Source organism: Adiantum capillus-veneris, chromosome 15, assembly GCF_014529385.1.
Source record: "Adiantum capillus-veneris isolate H3 chromosome 15, ASM1452938v2, whole genome shotgun sequence".
NCBI lineage: Eukaryota > Viridiplantae > Streptophyta > Polypodiopsida > Polypodiales > Pteridaceae > Adiantum > Adiantum capillus-veneris.
The window spans coordinates 47,920,538-47,938,315 of NC_140945.1; the positions used below are offsets into that span (position 1 = coordinate 47,920,538).

General features: G+C 47.8%; 1 protein-coding gene across 2 annotated transcripts in view; it reads left to right on the forward strand.

Moving 5' to 3' along the window:
• The window catches only part of QPT (quinolinate phoshoribosyltransferase), a 158,242-nt gene that overhangs the window by 55,386 nt on the left and 85,078 nt on the right, over positions 1-17,778 (forward strand). For both annotated transcript variants that reach the window (XM_086530328.1, XM_086530327.1), the window contains one exon: positions 2,366-2,499. In XM_086530328.1, coding sequence (XP_086386454.1) covers positions 2,366-2,499 — 134 coding nt within the window. The remainder of the gene's footprint in view (positions 1-2,365; positions 2,500-17,778) is intronic.

The following is a 17,778-nucleotide window of genomic DNA, read 5'->3' on the forward strand; positions in this document are numbered from 1 at the left end:
CGTACGAGAAGGAGCTTTATGTTGTAGTCCACGCCATGAGGAAATGGCGGCACTACTTGTATGGCTCTACGTTTGTTGCATGGACAGATCATCACTCCTTGCGCTATATCTGTGATCAGGGTGATCTCAGAGGCCGGAAGGCTAGATGGGTTGAGCTTATGCAAGAGTTTGACTTTGAGATCCGTTGTAGAAAAGGATCCAGCAATCGAGTTGCCGATGCGCTCAGCAGGATTCCTGAGGTTAATGCCCTATCTATGGTTGAAATCTCGACGGATTTCTATCTCTCTCTCTGAGGGCTATGTCATTCCAAAGCGTTGCCAAGAGACCTCCGAGCAGACGATGAAGGTCCTGCCTCCTGAGCCGATTGAGGAGCAAGAGTAGGAGAGGATGAGGAAGCAGGGGGGACTAGTGGGTGGAATGGGAGGGAAGGGGGCGGCAATGGGGAGATGGGGGGGGGGTGGGGGGGTGGGTGTCATGGGGGGAGGAGGGGCTGTCGATTGTGAAGCCGAGGTAGAGGGTGAAGCTGAGGCCTCATACTGCTGTAAGGGGTCAAAGCGATTCTTTGTGGGAACCCACTACTGCTGGCCTGGTGTAGGACGACCACCAAGGAACCGAACTGGCGTGGTGGTCCTTGGTGGTGACGACCACGGACCTGTTGTCATCCCTCCTCTGCTTGGGCACTAGGCTCGAAGGAGGAACTTGCCTGAGTTCCCTATGTCTCTGTCTGCTGTGTCTGGCCAGCCTTAGGGGGTTGGGTCTGGGTTTGTGCTGAAGGTCGGGTCCTCCTCCATGGAGAGGCCTTTGCTAGATCGCCCATTTGTCGACAAATAAAGCACTGGTTTGAAAGACCTGAGTACTCCACAGTCTGGCGGAGCCAACCACCACTCACCCGAGGTAGTAGAACGACCTTCGTGAGGGTGTGGGTGTCACGAACCAGAACGCGTACTGTAGGTATGCCAGCTGTCTTGGCAGCTACAGAAGTTGCCGTGCGAGGTGTCTCTAGGACAATCCCAATCTCTGAATCAATCCTGGAAAGGAGCGGGAGGTACTCTCTCCTCAAGCCAAGGAAGCAGACTGAGATGGGAAGGTGTGACTCCTCAACAAGAACATTGGTAGCCGGTTCAAATCCATGGATCCACTGCTGAAAGTGAGCTCTAGCTGTTTGGATGGCTAGGGGGCTCATTGCAATGACCTTTGACGCCATCTTAGAAGACTCAAACTCTATTTGATAGTAGCCGCACCCGAAAAGCTGAACATCAATGATCTTGCCCACCTTTGCTAAAAGGCACGCCTGGAGGAGATCTCGCACCTCCCCTCTGCTAGGTGTGGTGCCGATAATCTTGGAGATAACAGAGGGAGGTTGAAGGCGCGCCACCTTTGCCACTAAGCTCGCTTGCTTTTTCGGCGAAAGAGCAAGTTGGACGGTTGGTTCCCTGGGGTTGGGTGAGGGGGCTTCCGTCGAGTCCCTCTGTGGCGGAGCAGAGCCCTCCATCAGTGTCTGCTGCTAAAATGATGAAGATGAAAGGAGCGAGGAAGGCGAAGATGATGAAGATGAAGCCGAAGCCAAAAACTGCCCACAATGAAGCGGGAGGGAGGGAGGGAGGGAGGGGGTTTGCGGGAAGGACGGGGCTGAGGGGTCAAGAGAGGAAGCGAGTAATGGAAAAAGGGGGCGGGGGGGGGGGGTGTGACGGGCAGTAGCGATGGCAAGCAGTTTAGCAGCAGCGAGCACGCACTTCTGTCGTAAGAGATCGTGGTACTTACCTACATGTCATGGGCTTTGTGCTACTTAGCTCTGCCTAAACATTTTAGCTGATCACGAGTTGGTCCCATCTGTTGGGTCAATCTATCATTGATTCATTTGGGCACCCTCATTGATCAAAGATACCACCCAACTTACAATGTCAAGAGCCACATCTGGTCCCAGCGCGTTGTCCAAGTTTTTTTCTGACTCATGTATAAGTGGACTCTGCTCATTTTGTATCAGATCTCAGTATTGTTTGAACTTTGTGAGCTATTGAGCTATTCTAGAGTTTTGCCATGACAGAGTGGTTGAAGAGAGAACCAGCATAAATTTTTTCAAAGCTTTGAGAAGAAAGGATGCTAGATAAGGTGTTCTTCTTGTTTGGCTGTTTTTTGGTTCATTATGAATACGTATCGGTAATATATGGTGGGAAATGCTATACTGGTAGTGCTGTAGGCTTTAGTGTATGCCATTTCTTGTTCTCTGAAAGAAGTCCTTGGAAAGTTGTTTTTGCAATGATGAACAAATCAACATATCAAAATTTACATATAGGGCCACAAAAGATTGTGCTGACATGCATATTATAATAGATTATAATGATATTTTTACATGTTGATTCTGCAGGAGATGTCACATCTATAGCAACGATACCTCCTGATGTGCAAGCAGAAGCACAATTTCTGGCTAAAGATTCTGGTGTCATTGCGGGTATTGAAATGGCAAATATGATATTTGAAGAGGTGGATCCTTCTTTGAAGGTAAAAAAACCTCACAATCCATTGAAAATGTAATCTACAATATGTGAATTTGTGATATCAATGCTTATTGTAGGAAAGTATCACAGGGGTCAGCTTGAAATAGAACCTACAAGTGGAAATGTGCTTCTTGCTTGACATCACAGTTTTGATGGCATGTACACATTGCACCTGGATTGGCTTTGAAGCTAAATAATCCGTTTTAACGAATTTGGAGTTGCGAGTTATTGTAGAAATTGGTTTTGCTGTGTGTATCAATAGTTTGAATCCTGAACAGCATGTGCTTTTGTGACTGTGTGGAGAATTTGTCTGCGACGTGCTCGCCTGTTGGGTGTCAAAGAGGAGATGTGCATGGGAAGCTTACCTTGTGCGTATGTGCACAGCTTTTATTTTTCTAGTTCAACCAGTGGGTATATATAACATTAGAAAGAAGTAAAAAATGAGAAGGCTCTGCTCACTGAACCACTTTTTGAACCTAGAGGAAACACTTCACCTTACGTGTGAGTTTATTCTGACAATTTTCAAGCATTTTCCAGCTTCTTTTGAATTTAAAACACAGCCTCTCTAAATGAGTAAGCGAAGTGGAATGTGGTAGGGTCCAAGGGTAGTTTTCGCACTTAAATGATGACGGGACATCTGAATAAAGACAGAGAAAGGTAGAAAGCTTTCTTAACGTTGCAGATTGAAGTTGGCTTATGGGACTGATATAAAGGAAAATAAATTTGAAGCCACATTGATCATGGGACAAAAAAGAAAGAAAGAAATACCGTCTTGTAGAGGCCGAAGGGCAAATCAATCACATCTTTGAAAATACATTCCACTTTGGAAGGAAAGGTCAGGTTGATGGTGGAAGGAGATACTCTCTGTGGAGTCTCTATCGTCGCACGCTTTGGCATCTCACTAATTGAAAACTCAACCATAATTGTGAAGGAAAGCCTCCACTTCTCGCACAGGCCTGCTCTTCTCCTTCTGCACAAGTTTGGCTCTCTTTAGACTCCTGCATAGGCTAGCTCTTGTCAAAAGGTCTGTCAGCTACTGCTCCTCGCCTACCTGAGTCAACCTCTCTCTTTCTCCTCTGTTGTACTATAGTTGACCATGTGACTCACTGTCGCTGTCTTTGAGCCCTGCTTTGTGAAGTGGACCAGTTTCTTTGTACGATTGTCTGATGTTGGTGTGTAGCATTGTGCTGAGTCTCTTGTGGTTGTGAGGGTTGACATTGGAACTGACTAAAACCCCTTTGTGCTGTCATGAACAATCTTTGACAATCTGGCCCATAATATTACCTTTCATCGAATAGCTTGTGACTACAATCCTCTGACTGCAGGTCACTGTGTAAGGTATTTCCTTAAGGAAAATAACAATCAACTCAATAGACGGTATGATTGCAGCTATAATCTGCAACGGAAATGAGTGTCACAAATCGAACCAAACAATTCAGGCATTTGAGGCACTCTAAAGTCTATTGGTAACCTTGAAAAGCAATCTATGGCACATGGCATTGCTCTCAGAGCCATCTCTGTCAGTCTGCATACCATGTGATCAAGAAAACCAATTTATCAGCGATGAAGAGAGTGAAGTGGTACTAATAAAGAGGAGGCATCTTTCTGAAGGTTGAAAAAAGACAAAAGTGCCTCCGCACATTTTGAAAATATCCTCGGTTTGCCCATTTGTGATGGGTGTGGGAAGCTTTCAACCGATCTGTGGTCAACCTGAGAATTCAACCATCCCTCCAAGAAGCGCTCACCATTGCACTCTTAACTCTATTGGCGCACCAAAGCACTTGCTCTCGAAGCAATCTATATGAATCTGTTTACTTGTGACCAAGAAAACCAATTTATCAGCAATGAAGAGAGTGAAGCATGCCAATAGATAGGAGGTACATTCTTCTGAATCTACCACACTTGGGTGATAGAATGGTTAAAGTGAGAGAGAGAGAGAGAGATTTACCACACTTGGGTGATAGAAAGGTGAGAGAGAGAGAGAGAGAGAGAGAGAGAGAGAGAGAGAGAGAGAGAGAGAAAAATGAAATGTTATATTAACGTCTTCAAAAAGGCCAAAATGACCTATGAGACCAAAAAGTTACAATAGGTGAATCTGATACAATGTCTGAGTATGGAAAGTACAAAGAAACTAACTAACACTAAAACACTAATGGGGTGAATCTGAAGCTGATTCGGAATTGAGACGGGATAGAGGGGAGGAGGGCCGGGGGGGTGGGGATTTGGTGGGTTCAAATGAAATCTCTCATCGGTCACTGTCGAATCTCATCAACATTCTCCATGGTCAGTATCCTGGTTGGGCGTCTTGCATGTCGAGCTAGAGTGATCTGTATCTTCTATTGCAGCCTTCGTTGATGGTGGGAGACGCCTCGAGGTGGTGGGCGTCTGGGTCTGCCTATCTCGATGGCTCGGTCAATCAACGTACCTCTAGTGTAGGTGGGCTCTGAGATCTGCTGTGATGACTGCTCCTCTGGCTCTCCCCTGGCTGGTGTAAAGAAATGTGATTTGTCTTTGAGAATGTCTCTCCCCTGATGTCCTCAGCAAGCTCTCCCTAAGTCTGCGCAGCTTTAGCAAGAACAATCCGATCTCTGATCCTCGTATCTCATGACTCTAGAAAATGGTCCGAAACCCTCTCTAACAGACAGTGGAAGCGGCCGCGTATCTCATAGTACGCCGAGCAATGACATGTGTAGTGCAGCTCTGTCTCTGGCTCTAAGTGACATAGGTGACATATCTTGGCCCCTGCTGGTACCCCTCGGAATCGGCTAGTCTCGATCTGGAGCTGATGTGAGGATGTGCGTATTTGCCCAATAGCTCATCGTATCCCATGAGATAAGTGCGTATTTATGTATGCAGGACTAGTCACAAAATTGTCCTCCGTGAGTTGGAGAAGATTCTCTCTGTAGAAGGCCATCTTTGTGCCCAACTCCTGTGTCGGCTGTATCCATGTGCTCGTGGTATCAGGCTGAATTAGATCCTGGCTTATGAGTATGGTGATCTCTATCCGCGTGAGAGACAGGGAGGGTGCATCCAGGGAGTATTGAAACGGAGGCAATCTATCCATGATGAAACCATGTGACTAAATCCATGCTGTCATTTGTCCATACCAACATGTTGTGTCGCCTTGTAACGCTAGTTGTCGAGATGATTCCAGGGCAAGCCGAGCATATTTGTCCCTAGGAAGGTCCCATAAATTGTGTATAAAGGATACTGATCTAGTCAATGCCTCAACCATGGGGGGGGGGGCGGCGGCTAGCTCGGCTCGGATAATCTCATGCGGCACTGAGGCCTTAGCCCGAATCATCCGAGCGATCATAGAAACCAAAGGCCTCTCCATATATCTCCATCCATCTGTGTTGCCAGATCTCCCATGATGGTCTACTGAGGGTCCCCATACCTGAACTCCGTATAGCATAGCTGAAGTCACTAGAGTGTTAAAAAGCCAAAGCTTTGTTTGCGGTTCTTGGAACTGAACCTGCGAACACATCCTTTCCAGTCCTCCCAAGGCTGCATATGCTCTCGTCAATCTAGTTTCTGATGCTCTTCTCATTGAAAACACCGGTCCACCGAAAACTATCCCAAGATAAGTATATGCATTTGTGTATTCCACATTCTCCTGGCCATACGTAAATGTGGGTGCTGACCTCCTAACCCATTGTGGTGTGGTGTTGAACACCATAACCTTGGTTTTCCCAAGGCTGATAGACAATCCACTGTCGCTAGCAAATGTATGCAAAGCATCTAAATGACGCTGCATCCCCTCCGGAGAGTCAGAAATCAACACAATATCATCAGCATATAGTAACAATGGAATCCATGTTCTTGCTAGCTGAGCCCCTCTGTCTCCCTGACGTTCTACATACTCTGAAAACTCATTTACATACATCCCAAAAAGAGTCGGAGATAGGGGGCATCCCTACTTCACTCCAATAGTGGAGTGGACCATGTCAGACATTCCCTCAGTAGTGCATACCCGTCCCATCACTGTTCTGTATAAAGCCAGAATACCCATATCAGCTCTATAGGCACACCCATGTCTTGTAGTTTGCGTATAAGTCTGGCTCTCGGCACTATGTCAAAAGCTTTGCGGAAATCCACAAAGCTAGAATAGATCCTCTTGCCATGGTGTCTACCCTCCTCAATAATAGCTCTGAGTGTCAGAATTTGGTCAAGAGAGGAGAAACCTCTTTTGAATCCTGCTTTCGCTGGTGCTCGTATGCCTTCTCGCTCTGCCCATCTACTCAGCTCTTGCTCAAGAATGGAGGCATACAGCCTAGCCATTGTGTGACCAACCATGATGGGGCGATAATTTCCGAGAATCATAGGATCTCTTGACTTGAAAATAGGCACAATCGTAGACATACTCCAAGTTTCAGGAAAGCCTTCATACATGACTCGATTAAACATCATAGCAAGAAGCTCTGTAAGCATATCTCTAGCATGGATGAAGTGCTCTGCTACCAGACCATCATGATTATGTGCTCTCCTTGTCTTCATCCTGTCAATGGCTTTCTTTACCCTCTCGGCAGTAAAGAAAGTACATGTCTCAGGACACGTCTCTAGTGGGTCCGGCAAAGATGGTTGCCCTGATGTTGTGTAGAGAGATGTGGCATATTCCCCCCATGTCTCTGTGGAGGTGATCGTTGGTGGTGGTGAATGCTCATGGAATAGCCTCCATGCTTCGCTTGAGTCTTGACTCATAAATAGCTGATACAGATCCCATTTGATCCTCGTCTCTCTACACTCCTCATCATGCCAACTATTCTGGGGCATGCTCCCAGATCGTCTCCGTGTAGGCTGGCTGTGGGGGTATGCCTCTCATGTTGCATCATGGAGCGTCTCTGTCAATATGTGAGTGAGTTCATCTAGTGGCCGTCCCGGCTTCTGAGTGCATAGCTACCTGTATATCTTATCCATATACACAGAATTTGTCTCCCTCATGAAGGTATACCGAGTGTGCTTGGGGACCTCTCCTAATGGAGCTGTGCTGAACTGAAACGTAAGAGTGAAAGACAAGATAGCATGATCAACTGCTACTTCCGCTGGCCTAGTGCCCACCATGAAATCTTGAAAGAATGGAATGAGACCTGGCTGGGCCATAACATAATCCACTGTACTAGCACCATGTCGATGTGGAAAGCATGTAAAACCTCCAGTTGTCGAAAATCTTTGTAGGCCATTCAAAATGGCCAATCTATGTGTAGTTCCCATATCTATCAAGTATCTGCCATACTCAGTGTATTCCTCGTCTTGTGATAGTCTGGATAGGCCCATCTCTGTAACGTCCAGCTCCCTAAGCATCTCCTCTGAAGTATCATAAAATATTGTCTGGTGATGGGCAGTCCTAGCATTGAAGTCTCCTAGTATAACAATGTCACCATCCTTGGAAAACTCCCATATGTCATTATCGAAAATAGCAAAGGGTGATTGTCCTCTAGGTGATGCATATACTGACGTATTAGGAGGAAAGTAACAAATACCAATGTAGAGGTATCTGCCTGTCTCTGCCCTTATTCTCACCCAAATGTACCTAGCGTGCTCGTCCTTACGTGCTATATATATCAATGGCTGCAACTCCTTCCTGAATAAAATTGCCACTCCCCTTGAGCCATGTCCTCGATGCTCCGATCTGGTTTCCTGTCTACAGGCGGTCTCCCATCTATATCCGCTCACCTGTGGCATGAATTGCCCAGGGGCTTGATGCGTCTCAGAATAGAAAATGATGTCTCTCCTAGTGAAACTATCCTCAAAGGCACCTACATCCAGATGGAGTGACCCATTACAATTCCAGATTGCCATCTTAAGTGTGGTCCCATAGATCTCGCACCGTCATGCGGAGCGTCGCTCCAATATCACCACCCTTCCATCCCTGTAAAAAGCAATCTTCCCTTTCTCCCTTGCTGCTCTAATTTCCGGCATTACCTCTTGCATATAAGCAATCTGCGAGAGAGTGAGGTCATCTCCAAGAAAGATGCCTGTCTTTTTTAGAGTCGGTCTCTTCTTCAAGAAGTCCTTCGCTTCCATGGAGGGGAAACGGAAGATGAGTGCCCTTTCCTTTGAGGTTCTGCTCCCACTCTTCTTATTGCCCACTCTCCAAGCCCTCGTATGCGTCTGCTCGTTAACCCCCACCAAAGTCATGAGTTCTTTCACCTCTTCATCCACATTATCTTGGTCTCTGAGATCACATATCCTTACGTGTAAGGCCCGCACACGTCTCCTTTGCTCCTCTTCTAGTGTAAGGTTAATGATGGCTGGTGTGGGGGTGGTGGTTATTTCCTTGCCTTTTCCTTTCTTGACAATCTCGATCCATTTCTCGTCCTCTTCTGCTTTTGGTTGGGTCTTTGTGATGACATCTACCCACGAGGTCGTCATTTCTTTTTGTTGCTCCTCACCTTCTTTGATGGCCAGCACTTTTTCTTTACTCGTGTTAAGCTCTTCGATTACTGAGGGTTGAAGCTCTCCCTCTTCGAGGACGTTTTGCGATCGCACCTATGCAAGCTCTTTCTTTAGTAGTGCGATTTCCTCATCTTAGGCCTTCACACAATCCTCAAGTGTATGTATCGTGCTTTCCTGTGCCGATACGCACTCGTCGAGTGCCTGAATAGTACCTAGGAGGTGGCGATTAATCTTGTTGATGGACTCGTTCATTTCTTCTTTGCATTTTTGAATGGCATCCTCCATAGGGTCATCCTTGCCATTCTGTTTTCTCATGATTGAAGGCCGCAAAAGGAGAGGGTGAGAGATAGATAGAATGAAGTTTTCTCTCTCTCTCTCTCTACGCGTGCAGGGTTTCTCTCTCTACGCTCGCAGGCTTTCTCTCTATGCTTTTCATCTCTCTCTCTCTCTCTCTCTCTCTCTCTCTCTCTCTACGCACATGCAACTTCCTCTCTCTACGCTTGAACGCTCTTAGTTTCTCTCTCTACGCAACCGGGGGGGGGGGGAGGCAACGGAGCAGGGCAGCGGAAGTGCGGCGAAGCTACGGTGCAGAGGGGGAGAGCGCGAGGCAGCAGGGCAGCGGGAGCGAAAGAGAGGGAGAGGCAGCGGAAGCGCGACGGAGCAGGCCAGCAGGAGCGGGAGGGAGTTAGGGAGAAGCAGCGGGAGCGCGAGGCAGCAGGGCAGAGAGAGAGAGAGAGAGAGAGAGAGAGAGAGAGAGAGAGAGAGAGAGAGAGAGAGAGAGAGAGAGAGAGAGAGAGAGAGAGAGAGAGAGAGAGAGAGAGAGAGAGAGTTCCCGGACATCTGGATGGGTGCGTGAACTATGTCCTGCCAAGTGGGAACATGCCCCTATGATTCGGGCGGTTAAGGAATGCTATAAGTAGGACCCTAGGCTCATCACTGAGCTATCTTGTGTGATCAATAGACTTGGACTCTATTTCCCTTGCAGCTCTACCGGCACACCCTGTGAGAGTGCGCGCGCGCGAGAGAGAGAGAGAGAGAGAGAGAGAGAGAGAGAGAGAGAGAGAGAGAGAGAGAGAGAGAGAGAGAGAGAGAGAGAGAGAGAGAGAGAGAGAGAGAGAGAGAGAGAGAGAGAGAGAGATTGTGGACCCCCTGGAGAGTTTCTTGCTCATTACATTACTTAGTCTAGTATTTACTGTCGTGCTCAGACCGCTATTATTCATTGTCAGTTGAGGGTACGCGAGTCTGATCTTCACATCCCTCTTGGTTCCACTCAGCGCTTACTAGAGGAGTGGCCTCAGGATGCTTATCTTTCTGGTAGACAGACAGAGCTCACAGAGGAGATTCGTCGCGTACAGGAGGCTAGGTCTGAGTTCACTCATCATGCTTCAGTATCTCATTGGATAGCTAAAGCTGATCGGATGAATAAAGACTTCTTTGCTGCGCATAAAGAGCGTCCTCTTGGCACCACCCTTCGGACTCTGTGCGATGCTCAGGGGACACTACATATGCATCTTGATGTTATACTTGATATGACTGCAGATTATTTTGAGACATTGTTCACTGCTGATGTATGCACTACTGAGGTTTTACATGCACGTGAGCAGATCTGGCATCACACGCGACACCGTTGTGCAGACACTATGGTAGAGATCTTGTTGGCACCATTCACACTTGCAGAGCTCCATGCTGCTATAGAGAGTCTTGATCCATCCTCCTGTCCAGGAGAGGATGGCCTCACTAGAGCTTTCTTTTTGACATATTGGGATGTATTGCATATACCACTGCTTCGCGGTTGTCAGGACATCTTTGCATCAGGATATATGCATTCGGATCTTTGTTCAGGTCTCATATCTATTATTCCGAAGGGGGGTGACACCACTCAGCTCCAACAGTGGAGACCTATTACCCTACTCCCTTCAGTCTATAAGATATTAGCGTTGATGATCAGCCATCGCTTGCGGCCGTTCTTACCCGATATTATTCATACTTCTCAGACAGGCTTTGTCATGGATCGATGCATCCTGGATAATATCTTCACTTTTTATGAGGCAGTGGAGTGGGCCAGATCATCTTCTGAGCCTCTCGCTTTTTTCATCCTTGACTTCGAGAAAGCCTATGATCGTGTTGAGTGGGGCTTTCTCGAAGGAACGTTAGCCAGGATGAGTTTCCCTTTGAGATGGATCTCAGGCATTTCCGCTCTCTTCAGGACTGCCAACAATGCTATTACTATTGGCGGTCGAGTCAGTCGCAGTTTTGAGCTTTCTCGATCTGTCCGTCAGGGATGGCCTCTAGCAACATATCTGTATCTGTTTGTAGGAGAGACTATGTCCAACTTTCATCATGCTTAGAGTCATGCATTTTGTGGCTTGACCATGCCAGTACCTACAGCTCCAGACCTTATCGATCAGTAGCTTGCTGATGATACTATGCTCATGTTACGCTATTTGCTAGCTGCTCTTGATGCCATGCGGGAGGCCTTAGAGGTTTTTTGCATTGCCAGTGGTGCACGGATTAACTGGCATAAATCCTATGGGTTACTGGTTGGCAGTGATGACATACCTACTTGGGGGGTAGCTGATGGTTTCACATGGCTGCGACCGGGTCAGACATGCAGATATCTGGGCTTTCAGGTTGGATTAGATGTTACCTCACAGCAACTGTTTGCACCCGTGCTACAGTCTATTCGCAGGAAGCTATGCCATTGGTCTTCATGTCATCTGTCGTTGGTTGGCCGTGCATTGGTCGCCAACCAGGTCATTCTGGCTACAGTATGGTATACGGCTCCTTGTTGGATGTTACATTTTGGTGTGATGGCTCCTCTCCTCCGCCTAGTGCGGAACTTTTTATGGAGTGGCACAGACGGGACTATTGATACCCGTGCTCGAGTCCGTTGGCCCACGATCATTCATCCTAGGTTAGAGGGAGGCCTTGGCATTATTGATCCAGAGTTATAGAGCCGCGCCCTTCTTACCAAGCTTATTGTTCGGGGTCTTTTTCCCGGACAAGAACCTTGGAAGATGCTTCTTCATGCCGCTCTTTGCGCAGTGACTCCACGACTCGGCACTAGAGACGGTCATACTTGGCAAACAGGATATCGTTTTCTCTTTACTGATGCCCCCTTGTCCACCACCTCCCTCTCCCCCTTTATCCGATCACTCCTTCAGATTTGGGTTTCCATGCGACGGGCTATCATACGCTCACCTCCCTCATGTCGTGAGGAGATTGAGCGTTAGCCTCGCATTTGGAATGTTGCAGTTCTTGATTCTTCGGTTGATCCACCCCGTCAGCTTGGAGAGCAGACTCACATTGATTGGGTTGCGTGGGACGTTGGCCCTGCTGCCTCTATGCGGTTGTTTCATGAGACACGGATGCTAGATGCTGATTTTGTGGCAGAGCATTATGACATTGGTCGCTTGGCAGACAGATTGCTTGAGATTGATACCGCCCTTCCTTCACAGTGGGATGTAGTCATGAGGCACGGTTCAGATGCCTCCCCATTGCGGTTGGGAAGGCCTCTTTGCGCAGAGCACGCTCTTATAAGTTCGTTTAGACACCATGCTGTTCACAGTTGATACTGACCAGTCTGAGGGGATTCATGCTAGATTGTGAGGGGATTCATGCTAGATTGACATATGATGCCACCTTTCCACATCCTATCCTTCCCGGAGCTCGATGGGAGGCAATCAGAATAGTTGGCTCCCGCAGGAAGCGTCGTTGTGTTGACCTCGTTTCGCTTCTGCTGATGCTGCACTTTGGAGGCTTTGGGTGTGGGAGGGTCGTGCCTTGGGACCCAAGAGAGTGGCATTGGCCTCACTCTGACCCTACATGTGCACTTGTATCCTTCTTTGAGTACATGTCAGAATTGGACGGTTAGCATTGATGAGACAGCAGCCAGAGCATCCCACTCGTATGCGTTTCTGGTTACACTCTGGTCTCTCTCATGCCTATCTGAAGCAGTTTTGGTCCGCCATCTGGGATTTACATGCGGCTCGTCGTATTTCTTTTTTCATGTGGATGATTGCGCATGCGAGACTTCCAGTTGGGACTTGGCTAGCTACTATGGGTCATGATCCGTTATGTACTCGTTGTCCTTTGCGACTCCCTGAGTCACCTGCACACTGTCTTTGGTCATGCTCAGCTTCCCATGTAGTGTGGCTTGCAGTTTGCTTTCTACTTAGTAGAGCAGGTGTTCATCATGGATTTCTTACTTGGGGATCTGTCTCATGTTTGATGCCGATGCCCGGCCCCCATCTTTTTTACGAGGGCTCAGACACAGATCCAGCCTTTATGCTTACCTCGGCTGGTTATCAACGAGGGACTTTGGCTATGCTACCACAGATTGCTTGGCAGGGGGATTGTCACAAAACGGGAGCGTACACGAGCACTTAGAAATCTGAAAAATAAAATACTTTGCAAATGTGAGAGAAGTGAGAAGATCGACACAGTATTGGGGACCAGAAGATGGGCTGGTCCCCCCCCGTCAAGAGTATTCTTTATTCAGGGAGAGTTCATATACAAGCACAAGAATCTGAGGAAACCCCTCCGTTTGGTAATCTTAGACCCGAAGGTCGTTCTTTTCCCGTGAAGGACTTAGGCACGAGGCCGTACTTTCTCGTAAGGGACTCAGGCGCGAAGCCGTACTTCCCGAGAGGGACTTAGACGCAAAGGTCGTACTTCCCGTGAGGGACTTCCCGTGAGGGAGGATTCCTGCAAAAACAGCCACACAAAGCAATAGCTCGCAATGCGTATCAACAAATTATACCTGTAGCTCCTTGCTCGGAAAAGCGACCTCCGTACTCAGTCGTCACACGAACACCTTCTGAATTTCCTTCGCAATGACTGCTCCAAATTCTCAGCGCTAACTCCTCCTACTGCTCCTGGCGTGTGTAAAACTGGAACGCTAACTACCCTTTTATAGGCCCTTGCACCTGGCGGGAATAGGAGCCGAAAAGAAAAAGCCTGGCGCCCCTAGCGAGAGGAGAGAGAGAGATCGCTGAATTCAGCCAGCCTTGCGTAGGCTTTTTTTTGTAGAGTTTTAACGTAGGATTTTTAGAGCATTGCTTTTTTTATTATAAGAGGGCTGGTCACTTAAAAGTGACCGGCCACTTTATAAAAATAAAGTGTGAACTTGTTTAAACTTTAAAAACTCACTCAGTTAGTGAAAACAATGCTACACGAACACATTCCAGGCGTCCCCGGGTGCAGAACACGGGCACAGATGCAATACAGACACAGACTCCTCGCGGGAAAGCATCTGCCCTCACGCGAAAGTTCCTGCTTTTCGTAAAAAGCTTCTTTGAACCCATCTTTATTCTTGTGCTTGCGTTCTTACGCGTATTTTCTTACTCAGTTCGGATTTCCTCCTCAGCCTACGGAATGCCCCCTTTCTGATGCACCCGTCACCCATCATGTGACGCATCAGGGGCACTCGTAACCCGGCCCTTTCCACCGAACTTATGGAAACTCCTTCGCGATGTTTACCGTCACCCATCAAATGACACATCAGAGTTGTCCGTTCTTGATGGCGCTTCCTGTAGCTACAATCTTATAACAGTTCTTAGTGTACAAAATAAAATATCCTAGAGAAAGAAATTAATCATTAAAAATTAGAAAATAGTCCAATTAGCAACAGGGATTCTCAGACACGTGATGAGGTTTTTTCAGTCATCACTAGTATTACACTATGGAATGTTTGGAGAGCTCGTTGTCTCCACATTCTCAGTGCGGCTCCACAGATCCTTTAGGATACCCTCACTACCATTTGGCTGGATATCATTCACACCCTGATTTGGCAGTGGGATTCTTCCTCAGGTGCATCTCGAGCGGCCAAGGCTCGCCGTTTTGCCTTCCTTCGACGTTGGGCGCGATCCCCACTCTTTTTCACTCTTACAGGTGGACAGATTACGTGGCATTATGCCCCTCCTCGGTGGTTTCTCCTCCATTCGTCACACCGACCACCATGAAATTGTTTTAGTCGAGTTGTCACTATAGTGGCTCTCCTCCTTACATTCAGCTTGTACACCCCACGTGATAGGCTATTTTGACATCCGCTGGGGATTATATTGTGCTCAGTAATATACAGCCCTGACTTTTTGAGAGAGAGAGAGAGAGAGAGAGAGAGAGAGAGAGAGAGAGAGAGAGAGAGAGAGAGAGAGAGAGAGAACAGACCACAAACGCAAGATATGGTGAAGAAGGGGCGATCAGCCCCCCATGGCTACCATGAGAAGAAGACTCAATACACAATGAACAAACGATGGAAGTGGGTACCCCCTTGGCCCCATAAATAGGTGCCCAAGGGGAGGTAGGGCAAAGCCTAGAAAAACCCCCCACGACTGAACAAGAAAAAATATATATATGAGGGTGCCCGGACAAGGTGGGTGGCCGTCCTCAAACTCGGGCGGCTGGACCAGGTACAACCTAGACTGTGGGTGGCCAGCTTGGAGACATACTAGCCGTACAAGTATGCCCTAGACCTGTGAAGTAGCAGAGTGGTGTAAGTCTAACACCCCTTCTTAGCACCTGATGCTGAACAAACCGTATGAAGTTGAAGAATTGAGGCAAAGGATGAAGATGTCTACTGCCATGTCCACTGAAGAACAATACTCCGTGAGTGTAGCAGGCTGCAGCAGTCTAGGGTGTCCCAACCACCAAGAGATCTCCATGGTAAAGTGCCGTCACGAGTAGTGTAGCAAACTATTGTACTCCACCGATACAGTGTGAAGGTACTGCGTGAAGGTCTTGAACTGAGTGTGAAAACAACTCCTTGTTGTGAAAGAAGTGCCTGTAGACTTGCAAGTGTCCTGCCTAATAGGATCTATGGTGTCTGTAGTCAAACCGTGTGGAGAAAATGGAGAAGCCCAAGAACCGTCATACAAATGACCATAAACTTGTCAATGCATGAACCTGTAACCCAGTGTGGCCAGGTGGCTAAGCTGTGTAAAAACTCTAGGAAGGCCAGATGTAGCAATCTGTGCCGTAAACGTCCTCTGAAACAAGGAAAGCCAGACTAAACAGTTTTCATTGTAGAAGCTACTGTAAGATGCACAAGAGTGTGCTGTGAAGGGAAGTGGCCAGACCAAGATGTTTGCGCCGTCTTACCTGTTTCTCCTGCCTCCAATCCTCCGGTGTCAACCAAAACAGAATCCGTGCCAACAACGCCACCAAACCGCAACTCGGTGTGGCTCTCAATGTATGAGCTGGGAGTAACCTACTGCCCAGATCGTGGGATAAGTCCGTTGTACGGTTACCAAGGGTGAGTGTAAGCAACTCTGAAAGTAGGAATCCAAATGATTAGGAGTGTAGGAGAGCAATTGCACTACCATCCAAGCCAAGCTCCGGGTGACTCTGGATGTAGTTGCGGGATGCATGATCTCCCACATCTCGCGGGTGAATGCTATAAGAGAGTCCAAAGCACTGAAGTCCCACTCCAGCATGTAGACCCAAGCAATGAACCTGTCCAAGAAGAGATCCAAGATCCTCTCCCTAAGTCCATGTAGATGCTTTTGTGTAAGCAAGTGACGAGGTCAAGTGGTAAGTGTTAGTCCACCCAAGATGGTGGTGTCCTCTTTGGGAATGTTGGAATCCCCTATGCCATGAGCATGGCCATATCTCGTGCGCACTCCTCTGATGAGGGCATAGGCGTGTCCATAGCAAATCACAAGTCACCACCCCCTCTAGAGTGCGCAACCGCCGAATGATGGCTGGAATGAATGGATCTCCCAAGGATCAAGGAATAGGATCTCACGTCGCCATAGAAGATACCGTCTCCAAAGTTGTAGCAATCTACAATAACCGCTCAGACAACTACCGGATGGTGTCTTGACGAGCAATGGAGAGATCGACCACACAATAGGCAAAAAGTCATCCTGCAGCCCTGCTGTCCGCCCAAAAAACGCCTGCTTAAGAGCTGAAAACGCTGCTGTGACAGAGAATTCAGCAGCCTGTATGCCACCAAACAGTATGGGAACGTCGCAGAGGTTGTTGAGAAGGGGTCCTCGTGCTTCTCAGCCGTCGAGGGGCTGAAAACAGAGAAAAAACAGCAAGTAATAAATGCCAGAAAAGCGCCGATGTCGTTTAGATACTTGACGAAAGAGCGTATTTGCTGGTGCCAAGCGGTAGAAGAATCTCCGGTGGAGATCTTGGCCGCTCCCGTGTGTGCAAAAGGCTTAGAGTTTGCTGAAGACGCAGCAACCTCAAAAAATGCAGCAAGGGCTGAAAAACGCAGATCTGGTCCAGAAAAACGCAAGGCTGATCTGTTGCCGTTTGGTGCGATGCTCTACAAGGAGGGAGTGCCAAGAGTGGGAGCAGTGGATTGTGGCCTGGGAATGCAAAAACGCTGGCAGATTTTCTGGCTATTGCAAAAATGCTGGTTGATCCAACCCTTGGGAGAAGAACCTCTGCAGAAGCGCCTAGTCCATGGAGAGCGTGAAGCTACTGATACCATGTTAGAGTGCGCGTGTGCGGAAGCGTGAGAGAAAAGAGAGAGAGAGAGTCAGTAGCGATCAGCCCTCCATGACTACCATGAGCAGAAGACCCAATACACAATAAACAGATGATGGAAGTGGGTACCTCTGTCACAAGACGGGCACCACGTGCCAATAGAAAAGAATAGATTGAACAACTTTAAGCACTTCAAATAACAATTGAAAGAGAGAGAGACGACACGCGATACGGAGTGGCGGAATTCAACCCCAGAGAGTATTGGCCCCAAACCTTGGCGCCCCTTTAAGTATTTCTTTATATTGCATCAACACAGTACAAGCTGGTACTCTAGATTTTGCACCTTCTCCAGGAAGCATGCTAGAGAATGAGCCCTAGCCTCATATTTAAAGGCCCTAGGCCCAAAAGCAGTTTTCAGTAAAAAGCCTTCAAACTCAAAAGCATCTGG